Source organism: Anticarsia gemmatalis, chromosome 21 (assembly GCF_050436995.1).
Source record: "Anticarsia gemmatalis isolate Benzon Research Colony breed Stoneville strain chromosome 21, ilAntGemm2 primary, whole genome shotgun sequence".
Taxonomy (NCBI): Eukaryota; Metazoa; Arthropoda; class Insecta; order Lepidoptera; family Erebidae; genus Anticarsia; species Anticarsia gemmatalis.
In genome coordinates, this window is record NC_134765.1 from 2,131,888 (window position 1) to 2,143,557 (window position 11,670).

At 33.9% G+C, this 11,670-nt stretch overlaps 2 protein-coding genes across 2 annotated transcripts; one reads left to right on the plus strand and one right to left on the minus strand.

Moving 5' to 3' along the window:
* Positions 1–258: 258 nt before the first annotated feature.
* On the plus strand, positions 259–7,569 carry LOC142982253 (uncharacterized). Its single transcript, XM_076128673.1, has 4 exons — positions 259–383; positions 451–520; positions 5,839–6,009; positions 6,253–7,569. Exons 2-4 carry the CDS (start codon positions 451–453, stop codon positions 7,338–7,340), a joined length of 1,329 nt encoding a protein of 442 aa, XP_075984788.1. The 5' UTR covers positions 259–383; the 3' UTR covers positions 7,341–7,569.
* Position 7,570: 1 nt separating this feature from the next.
* LOC142982252 (coiled-coil domain-containing protein 174) lies at positions 7,571–11,444 on the minus strand. Its single transcript, XM_076128672.1, has 7 exons — positions 11,121–11,444; positions 10,823–11,031; positions 10,339–10,527; positions 9,835–9,970; positions 9,270–9,417; positions 8,684–8,908; positions 7,571–8,405 (listed from the first exon to the last, which is right to left on the minus strand). The coding sequence occupies exons 1-7, from the start codon at positions 11,163–11,165 to the stop codon at positions 7,603–7,605; spliced, it is 1,755 nt and encodes a 584-aa protein (XP_075984787.1). The 5' UTR covers positions 11,166–11,444; the 3' UTR covers positions 7,571–7,602.
* Positions 11,445–11,670: the final 226 nt, after the last annotated feature.

The window sequence follows — 11,670 nt, forward strand, 5'->3', positions numbered from 1 at the left end:
GATGATAGTAAAACTTGTCCAAATCGAACATTAAAATGTAAATCAATAACGTTGACATTTAATAAACTTTTATTCAATCTACGACAAGCGAAAGCATGAATGGAGTTACATGTGGTACTTACTTCGAAAGGGCTGTATTAAAAATCCATTAAGTTTCATTATACGACATTACAATGATAGGAACAAAACGTTTCATATCATATTTGATTGGTGTTATTACGTGTGTTAGTAGTTGTGTACGAACCTTTACGTAGCCGCGTAGGTCTACGAGCGCGGCCGCTACGAACTTGGAATAGTCGACGCGTCGTCGTCGCGGGCCTACACACGACAACGTTCTTACTGCGATACATTACATACTACTAAATAATATTCGAAATACCAAGGTATATTTTTTCTAAGTAATGTTTTTTCTCGTGAAAAATGTATAATGATCGTAAGTTTTGAATTCAGATGGCGTTAACGGTTACAAAGTTGCGCCTCTCCTGGATTGTCCTGAGCGCGGTTTTCATCTCGCTAAGTGGTAAGTGCCTTACACAGATTATTTTACTAACTTGAGCATTTCTAATAAACTGAAAAGTTTTGTAATAAATGTTGAGTGTTGTTGTTCTAGATCGAGCTGTGTCTTGTATTAGTAATGTTGTGGTCAGTGTTTCGAAAATATCTCTTTACGACCTAGAATCTGGAGAGCTTTCGACCATTCAATATAATTTATAGCAAAAGTTTTTAACGATTTCTTTCCTACAAACGAATCAGAGAAGAAATATTTTTTTATACGCTTACATTAAAGTGGTTTAGGCTAAGATTTTGTATATAACTAGACAGTAATATTTAAAATTAAATTCATTAAGAATTATTTGAGTCAGTTACTTTATTTAGTGAATAATTTTGATTTATGTTATAACACAATCTATCAGAGTCAAAATTAATTCTTGATTTAATTAGCCACAACAAATAAAATCGGCATTTATTAAATAATCAATTTAAAAATCAATAGAAAACGTAAAAAAAACATAGTTAAAAGAAAATGTAAAACAAATAAACAGCGCTAGAATAAATAAAAGAGGTTGTTTAAAGTGTAAGGCACACGTACATTGAAGTAGATCATAAGATATTCATGGTGTCGGCTCGTCCTTCGCCGCAGATGTATGGCTCCCATGAAACTTCCTTTAACACATGAATCATTTTTGCGACGTCCGAATGACGTATGATTTGTTAGCACTTACATGTGAAATTTAATTTGCTGTTTCAACTTTTAATCATTTTTTACGCGAATAGTGATGATTTACGGGGTCCGTTGAATGATGATATTAATTGCATTTTTTTTTAATATTTTTATTTTATTAGTTATATTTATAGTATCTAGTTTTAGGATTTTCGATACCCGAATATGAAAAGGGCTAGTTTTGAAAACACGCGGATACTTACAAAGCGACTTTAAAGACTTTTATTTTTATCGATGTAAGATTTCGTGTATTTTATTAATTTAATAAATAGCTCAAAATATAAATAGAATGAAGACGTATATTATAAACGTGATTAACGAATAAAATATCAATTCCGGAATGTATTTTAAGTGTTTAATATTTTTTATTTTGTTTCGTGTAGTAGGGTGTCAGCTGATTACAGTTTACGATGGTACTGTCCCACATTTCACGGTATTCAAGTACCTTGACATAGATCTATACTTACTGCTTGATTATAAGACGTGGATTAATTATTGTGCGTAACGCGTTTGTTTTAAAAAAATAACAATTAAAAAGCAGTGTAATCAAAAATATTAACAAATCATGTGTTGTTATTTTTCTTATTATTAACTTGGTAGAAAGTCTTATAATAAGTAATATGCAAGGTTTGCGACTTGCGACTGTATACAAAATTTAGTGCATCACTGTCATCATCAGCATGCAGCTGGCGGTGGCTTGTTTAATACAGCTACTTAATTTTGAATAAATACACAGGATTATAGAATTTTTAATAACAATAAACATTAAACCCCGTGCTTGCCAATGATCTCTACAAAGTTTATATTTCGGACTCTTGTCTGCGAGCGATGACCCCTTCATGTTGGCGGCTTTTTGGTTCATAATGTGACTCGTGACAATCTGACTCGACTCACTTGTTCGGCTTGTGCCGATTGGGTTCATCTTCAAATACTTATTCGGTTTTTTACGGCTGGGCCGATTAATGCCGAACCAAATAATATGTGTGTAGTAAGACTAACTTTAAGTCGGCGAGTCGACGACTGAGAATAAAAATATCTCTATATCTATTTTTAACTTAAACAGATTGCAAACAAACTAGCTTAGACACTTCTGTTATAATCTTTTTAACACGACCTCGACATTCAATTCCTTGTACGCCACACTAGCGTACAATATAAGCTTGTTAAAATCTTTGTCTTTCTATAATTAAAGTTATTGATTTTCCCGACTTCAAGTTACACGGAACACAGTTATATTCCAATTCTAGTGGCTTGTTTTATCGTCACTGTCTTTTATATAAATTAATTTATCTATTAGTTCTTGTCTCTTAGACATTTCAGTATTGAAAACTTTGTTTGTTTCTATCAATGACAATGTAAAACTTAGTTGTATTTATGTAAGTATCTAGATAGATGTTGTACCTTGCTAAGTAGGATTTGTAGCGCAACGCAACAGTAATGAATGCGTTTAAAGTGCAGACGTCTTGTAGTCGATTTTCGGGTGTGGACAAAAATTTTTGAGTTTTTCTGACAAAAAGTTTTCAGTGATTGCCTGGAGCACGGCAGTAGAGGTCATAGACCCTATGCTACAGTGTTGCGTCTTCGTTATATCCACTGTAAAAACTGAAACTGAAAGAAGGGTGATTTTGTTTTACACCAACGCAATATATTTATTTTCATAAAAGTCAGTCACATTAATAATAATATCTCAATCGGAATTCGTTTACCTAATAAACGTACATTCCAATGATAAGAAGATTTTCTTCTAAGAATTTTTCTGTTAAAAACAACCCAATTACATTTTCTTCTTAGAAAACCATGAAACATCCTTAGACACGTAATATTCTACCTGCTAGTTAATGGAAAACTATTTAAGTGATTACAGGGAGTGTTCTAACATAAAATTAAATACAAATATTTGAACAACACGTTGAACCAACAGCTCTTGTTTAACAACCTATCCACTAGATTGATACGACCTCAAATCGATCGTACGGTATACAACGTCTTCACACAATAGCTAACGTTATCATATATTCAAGTATAACAAGCGATGCATAAATATTTAGCGAAACTGTCAATACAAAATTACATTCTAACCTAATAACGATCGTCCATCGAATGTGGACGTTGTTCGCGACCACAAACATTTACAATGACATAGGAACTACGTACGTAGGAATAATGAACACGAACCGCGGCTGCAGTGTGTAAATTAATGATTATGTGCTAGCCACTCATTTCTGAACGAATTAGTAGCTGCCAACTGTTCGATGTTCGAATTCCGCACGTGGACGCTTCAATTTCAAATATTGATGTCCCAGTTTTGAAGTTCATTCGTACATTGTTTAGACATCACTAATTGATGTCCGTTGTTGAGTAAAATCAAGCATCGCACACGTTTTGAATGTTTCAATCATTCTGTAATTGTAACGCCATTCTGGAAACGTATGTACCTACTTACGCACAATTGAAACAAAGGTTTTGTCGTTATACCGCCAACCAAAACGAATTGTTAACAACGGGCAAATGTACCTATAATTTAAAGTAAATAAGAATGCCAGCGGTGCCAAAACAGAGGTACCGCTTTCAAAATCACACCCAGGGCCCCACTTAAGAAAATTGAAAGAGGAGAGACAATTAAACGTTAATTAACGCAACCAACATTCACTCTCTTACTTCATAGTCGTCGTTTGTCAAAACACAGACAAATAAACGAATTCTCGTGTTCTTTAACTAAATAAGCGTATTTTCAGAACTCGGTAAGAATATATTCTTATTTCAAAGGGTCCCTGTGTCTTTGCACGAGAATTTGCGACAAAAACAATTTTGTAAAGACAGCATTCATTGCCTCGTTTTGACAGAACTTGCTACTATGTGTTTTTGTTATTTTGCAACCACACCGCGGTTCTTTTATGTGGGGCACCATTTTCATTTACGAATTCTCGTGTTAGTGGGTATGATTATATAAAATTATTTTTAGAAAAATGTTGCCATGCTAATAATAATGTAAGTAGGTATTTATAGGCTTTGTGGATGCTGAAAATTTTACATTACCAACCGATCGTTCGTTGTGGGTCGATGCACGTTGCGTAGATAAATTGTAATGGTGCCGTTTCAATTTATTATAGTTTGTTGGGGACTAATAATTCGTGGTAGTGACACGCAGAACAGCTAACTGTGATCAACTGAACTGTCGAGATAAGTGGATATATCCAACGACTATGTAAATCTATAGATATGTAGCTATTATACCTATAATCTGAACAATGATTATGTACTTTAAAGTGTTGTTTATGTTATGATTTTCGATCATAATGTACCTCTTATTTCACTTCATATATTGTTTTTTTTTTAGTGTCACACTAATACTGTAAACTTTTTTATTTTGTATTTCTTTTTTTTTAAGTACGGTGTTGCTTGCTGCTGAAAACCAGTGCTGTGCCTAGCACAGCGTATACTGAGCTGTAGCCCTTTGTTACATTTAAATGTACTGACTAGATACTGAGCTAAGTCAAGTTTTATTTTATGTGTAACAAATGGTTTAAAGAATATTTACATTCTCGACTTGTTAAAATAAAATTCTAAACCTGCTTTAGTAACTTCAAGCGTTATTTCTAGGTACCTAATTTAATTAGCTCCCAGAACCTGCCTATTCCGTCTCGACAAAGTAGACTTTATACAATAAACAGTAATTAATTTATCAATCACACCAATTAACCACCAAAATTAATACAACCTTCGGAGAATTTTATTAGGTACAAACACTTTACACAGTGATAAATTGACGCCCTCATTTCAGTAAACTTGACAGTCTTCTAGAAAATATTAAATTGATACTTCATAAAAAGAAATTGATCAGCGAAGAATCAATGTGCTCCTTTTTTTTCTAAATAATCAGCTGAAGCTCTTTTTACTTTACAAGGCCGATGTAATGGTATGTAAATGTAATGGTAATTTTCTAAGAATTAGCTTTTCATTGCCACAGTACCTAATTGAATGACACAGATGCAAAATAAAGGGTTCTAACGACGATCTTTTAAAAGATTTTAATTATTCGATAAATTTTTATAATTGCGATCATTGTACAAAAAAATATTCCGAGAGCAACGACATCGAGTTGAAAAACATCCATTTTGGCTTGAACGTTTAAGAGGATTACGGCCGACTTTCATTAACCGACAAGGCCAAAAAGAGAATCAAAATGTCTCAAACCACTCGGAAGAAGTCAAACTAGGAATGATTATTTTTTTGTCTACTTTATAAAAAAGTAGACAAAAAATATTTTTATTTGCTGTTAATCTGGTTCGTAACAATATTGTGCTTAAAATAGAAATGTCTGGCGAAAATTACTCAATATAATTACATCTTTGCCTACATTCGTAGGCAGAGTGAAATACCTTATTACTAGTTATTGTCCTTCTTTTAGCCACTGGAAGAATAAATAACTGATTGGCTTCCAATTTTTTTTTAATTTTAAATTATTTTATTTCATAATTTGAAAGTCTCTCAGGCGTGCAAAACTTCCTCGCAAAAGTTATTAGTGCCTGGGTTAGAAAGTCCCAAACACTTGTGAACGTTAAATATAACGAATACCTACAATAAATTTATGTAACAGTGAAAACCATATGTTCCAGTGTCAGCGGTAACAGATGAGCAAGGCGAAGGTCACCGGTGCTACTGGTGCGGGCCGCTGGCGGAGCAGGTGCACCGCAGCCAGAGAGCATCCAAGTGTAACGGCGAACGAAGTAAGGTGACCGTCTGCGATGAAGACCTGCCGTATTGTGCTATTGTCGCTACTTCACCACGTAAGCTTGCGTTGTTTTCTAAGATAATTATAAGCTACTCCCAGAAATCTGTTTGTTCTATTGAGAAATATAATCATATTGAAATACATAGTTAGCAAAACAAAAACCTAACATACTCAAAATTATGATTGTGTTGATTCTTAACTTAAAAAGCCGAACTTCCTGCTAGCTTAAGGAGACGTATTTTAAAGTAAAAGATCGAATTGGTCTTAAATATTCATATCTATATTTCTGTTCTTACAGCGTACGTTGAGTCCAGATTCTGCGTCAAATTCTACCAAGACGAATGCTACTCTCTATACTGCAACTCCACCAAAACTTGGAAGATCACCTGTCCTTGCCGCGGCGAGCTTTGCAATGGAATCAACACGAACCGGGAAAACGAGGCCTTCGACGTACTTCTCAAACATAATGTTGCTAAACTGAACTCACGGATTAAAAGAGCACTGATATCTTCATCAGGGTTCATTGGCATGTCAATGAGAAAGAAAGTAGATAATGCAACTGTGGAAGAAAATAAAGAAAATCTAAATGAAACCAGTGCTAATATTGTCACTGATGATGAAGCGGACAAAACAAGCGAGGTTGACAACAATCTGATCACAACTTCGGATGCTAAACCCAATGATGAAGATAATGCACAAACAGTAGCCGAACCCGAAGCGGTACTTAATGATGCAGTCGAGACTACTAAAGCAGCTGTTATAGAAACTGCAGCAACGGAAGCAACTTCTAAAGAAAGTGATGAATCAAAAGCTACTGATACTCAAGATCCAGATAAAGTTGCAAACGTCAATAATACTCTTATAGAAGTGACTATCAACAACAACGAGCCTAATAACATACAAATAGATATACCAAGTGGTAGCATTGACACCGAAGATCTTAAAACGGAGATCATTGTATTAAGCAGTGAAATACCAAAGCTAGCTGAAGAGGTAAAGCCTAATGATATGACGACTAAAGTAATGGAAAGCGTACCTACCGTCCCAACAACAGCAGCAGAAACTAAACCTACTGTAGAAGTGAAAGTAACGCCCGAAGCTACAACAGAAATGGTGAAAACTACTCTAGCGGAAGCTAAAATTGATAAAACCAAATCAAAATCAAGTGAGAAACTGCCGGCTGCAGAAGCTTTACAACATAATGAGACGCCTACTACAAAAACCACAGAGCCTATGTCTACAAGCACGACAACGATTATGGCTAACACTCATATGGATATAGCCACGCAAGCACCTTTACCACGGAACAGTACAGCCGTGAGAAATCACGCACATATTTTTATCGGATGTACTACAGTAGTTTTTGGCATCATACTACAAAATTAAATCAGTAGTAGATTATATTTATTATATTAATAGATCTAGACATATTATCGTATATTTTTTCAAGATTTCTCATCAAAAGTTGATCTCTGTAAGTCAAGCTTTAATTATTAGAATTAATGTATTTGTAGAGATCATTTCATGTGATATTAGTATAGTTAAAATGTAAATAATTTACGCATTCTCTTTAGATATACTTAGATAACATTGGCACGGAAATAAAAACGCACGAAGAAAATATAATTGTTTTATTTATAATATTGTACTAGTCGAATGTAAAATCATAATGTTGTGGTAACTTTCGTTCACTTGACTTGGTTTCTAAGCTCTTAGCTCCTTGGGCATATGCTTCCCTGATATCTGATTGAAAAGGTTTTTGAAACTTCGTCTTTTTAGCAACGGGACCATAATAATCATACGTCGGCGGAGGAGCTATCTCATTATTTGATTCAGTATTCCTTATCTCCTCATCCACATCATCAACTTCATTAACAATAGGAGTAGGTTCTTGGGCTTTAACAAAATTCTTATATTTGACAACATTTTCCTTCTTTTTATTTGAAGAGAAATATAGACCTTTCTGTGATATATCAGTTAGGTCGCCTATGTCCGGCGGTGGTGGGGTTTTCATTCTTGGTCTGACATCGGCCCAGGTCTTCGGTGCTGTATTATTGCGATCTCCAGTATCAGTTGGCGGCGAGGTCCTAGCATTGGACCTAGAATGAGTCCTTGCATGGGTACCATCAGAGTTGACCATTCTTCCACGATCATCAAATGCATGTGCATTAGTCGATGTTGACGTTTGCGGAGGAGCAAACTCGTTTATTCTCTTACTTCTCTGTACTTCGACATATTCTTCTTGACTCATTTCTCTAAACTTGTTCTGTTTCCCTTCAATTCCTTCTTTACCAATGTCCCATTCTCTTACGTACGCTTCACGTAATTTCTGTCGTTCTTTCTCCTTCTCTTCTTTGAGTTTCCTTTCTTCTTCCGTCGCTTTAGCGTCTGCTTCGTTCTTCTGTTGCGTTAAAAACTCCATTAAACAGGTTGTGAAGTCCTTTTGATTTTCTGGAAATAGAAAAATAGTTGTGTTACCATCTTATTAATCTACTTTTCTTAAATAATGCATCTACACCAACAGATAAAGAGGTAAAGTTAGTATGTTTGAATGTTAGAAGTAACATTTGGAAATACTAGTCTCATATTGAGAATCTTTGAAAACAATTATCAGTAATTTGTTATGAGGAGAAAAGTTAGTTATAAAATAAAGTCATATTATCAAAATTATAAATACAAATCCAACGATAGTCATATCCAAATTATAAATATAAATCCAATTAAATTACCTTGCTGTGGTTCTTCAGGAGGCAAGCCCGCTCGCGCCCTCTGCCTCGCCCTCGCCGCGGCGACTCTTGCCGCCATCATCTCATCTCGCTTCTTTCTGACCTGTTCAGCATCTTTCTGAGCCTTCAACGTCTCCTCGCGTTGTTTGATGAGCTCATCCATTTGTTTCTTACGTTCCGTCTCGTCGGTACTGAAGGAATAGTAGCCGACGCCGTGGATACGAGCCTCTGTAAACGAATTTTATAAATAAGTACAAGAACAATACATTTAAAAAAGCTGCCAGTGATTTTAAATCTTGTTTGCAATCATTGAAGTTTCTATCAGATAATTATAATAGAATATTACTTTTAGAGCAGATGTTTCATATTCTATAGCCCAAAAGGATAAATGAAACCATTAAAACAGGATTACCTATTCCAATGGTAGATACTTTTTTAGGTATATTTTTGACTGATGATTAGGTAATAAGGTGACGATATGGTTTCCTCTAAGAAAGCTATATGGTTATAGACTAATCAATCCTTATTCGAAATACAAAATATATTGATTAGTTGGAAATAGGATTTAAACAAACATTTCAATACTGACCATCAAACAGCAAGTCTTGATAATGTATATCTTTATCTTTAGCAAGCAACTCTTGTTCTTTCTGCTCCCATTTCTCGCGTAGTGACTGGAGGTAGTCATTTGTAGTTTGTACAAGTAGAGGTTTTTCTTTAACAGGTTCAACAGGCTCCTGAAACCAACACAGTATAAATATAGAAAGGTATGTTTAAAAAAGTTATTTAAATCAATTTGACATATTACTGTAAAACTGAACCTAGATAAGTGTAATTCAAAATGTGATTTAGCTTAACAGTTTGAAAGGTTGGAGAATTCAACATAATTCTTGTTCAAGAGCTGTACACCTTAGCTGCTACAAATGTGGTATATAGGAAGGCCAACAACTTCAGATGCTACTTTATATAGTGTTCATGATTAATTTCTTAGAAAACTAAAAAAAAATCTATACTAATATTGTAAAGCTGCAGAGCTTGTTTGTTTGTTTGAATGCACTTATCTCGGGAGCTACTGGTTCGATTTGAAAAAATATTTTTGTGTTGAAAAGACCATGTTGAATGTCTAAACAGCTATTGAAAAATGTCTTTATTACCTCAGGTTTATCATCTTCAGTGTTACTGCTGTCATTAGACATAATTTTCATAAGATCTTTGTCTCTTTTCACAAACAATTCTAGGTCGGATTTGTGACATTTTCTTGTTCTACCGAGACAGTCAGTGTATTCAATCCTGAAACAAAAACAGAGTATTAGAGAGACCAATTGTTAAATTACCTATTGCAGTAAAATGATTGATTGCTGGTATTACATTATTTAACATATGAACTTTACAAAACACACTCAGGCACTTCTTAGAAAACGATTAAAAGTTTGAATAAAAAATACTTATATCTTCAAAAAGCATATTTGTTTAACACCCAAACTTAATACAAATATGAATGCAAATCACACAAATACTTGTCTTAGGCGCAACATGAATTATTTGTCATGTTTTTAAGTGAGATTCAAACCCAAATGGTAATTGCAGTCCCAAGATCCACATTAAACATTGTACCATACTTGGAAATATAATACATGGAAGGTATATTTTTATCTTACCATTCACTATCATCAACTTGTGCCTGTTCAACAATGTCTTCAAGAGTTGGCGGGACCACTTCCACAGGTTTTGGCTGTTCTTGCTTCTTCTTGGTGTCAAAGTCCACCAGGAAATTTCCTGCTAACTGTGAACTACCTGCTTTGTCTGACAAGTGCTCATATAACTCTGCCTTCTTCTCTAAAGCAGCCCTGGAAAGACAAATAAGGAAGTTAAGTTTGTGAAAATGAAAATATTTTTTAACTACTTAGCAATAAAGTCATTATGTGAAGGACTTTGACAATATTAATTTAGATATATTTAGACATATAATTTAGATAAGTATATTCTTATACTAGATAGGCCACTAAGTTACTAGTAGTACTATTACATATAGTATGAATTAATTTATTTTTAAATCACATGTAGACAAATCTGAAACAGTCTTTAATTATATTAATGCTTTATATTGGTATCCACAACTATACAACATCAATAATTACTTACTTTGATTTCCTACAAGCTTCGAGCTCTTCCGTATCAACAGCTTTAAGACTATCTTTAAATGTCTTCTTATATTCTTTCCCAACATCTTTCTCAGCCTTTGCTTTCACAGCTGTAGGTGGTTTAAAGTTCTCTACCTTGTGCTTTGGCAACTGTTTCTTCTCATTCACTTCCTCTTGTTTTCTTAACAGTTCTGCTTTTAAGCTAAATAGCTATAAAAAAAAAAACATAAAAAAGCTGATTAGATATTAATAGATGTAGATAATACTGCGCATAATTTTATAGCCATAGTTTAACTTACCGTAGATTTGTTAAAAAGTATCTTCTTAGAGCCTTGATCGTTCATTTTTACGATGATAAAACTAATTATCACTGGAGTTATGTGTTGAGTCAACAAAGGTCCAAAATCTTATGCAATCTTATATGCATTACAAGGCTTCTGACACAGAATAATAAGTGCTTCTGATTTAAATTAATACATTGCGAAAAATGGATATACTACTTTTTATATAATCTTAATATCCTAGATAATATAATGATGATATCACCAATAAAATACTAGAGTTGTAGTGTTTACAGCTGACACTTGACTATTGGTTGACATAGCAAATTATTAGCAGTGATTGTTGACACTTCCATCCAATGAAAATGTCAAGATTGTAGCTAATTCTGCAAAATTATTACATTTATTTTTGAAGTTGTGTTGCTAGCTTTGTTATGCCTAGTCGAGTTTAGTGTATCAACTATCTTATAACAATTTATGAATTTATTTTTCATTATTCGTTGCGAGTTCAATCGTAGATGCATTTGAATTTCTACTTATAGGTAGCTTTATTTATTACATCTCCGAT

What these genes read in the sequence shown, in the direction of transcription:
- LOC142982252 (XM_076128672.1), bottom strand. Translation starts at nt 11,165, where the DNA reads ATGAACGATCAAGGCTCTAAGAAGATACTTTTTAACAAATCTACG. An exon ending in CAAGTTGATGATAGTGAATG is followed by an intron (nt 9,971 to 10,338) that starts GTAAGATAAAAA and finishes TTTTTGTTTCAG; the next exon opens with GATTGAATACACTGACTGTC. An exon ending in TCCTGAAGAACCACAGCAAG is followed by an intron (nt 8,406 to 8,683) that starts GTAATTTAATTG and finishes TTCTATTTCCAG; the next exon opens with AAAATCAAAAGGACTTCACA.
- LOC142982253 (XM_076128673.1), top strand. Translation starts at nt 451, where the DNA reads ATGGCGTTAACGGTTACAAAGTTGCGCCTCTCCTGGATTGTCCTGAGC. An exon ending in GGTTTTCATCTCGCTAAGTG is followed by an intron (nt 521 to 5,838) that starts GTAAGTGCCTTA and finishes CATATGTTCCAG; the next exon opens with TGTCAGCGGTAACAGATGAG. An exon ending in TATTGTCGCTACTTCACCAC is followed by an intron (nt 6,010 to 6,252) that starts GTAAGCTTGCGT and finishes CTGTTCTTACAG; the next exon opens with CGTACGTTGAGTCCAGATTC.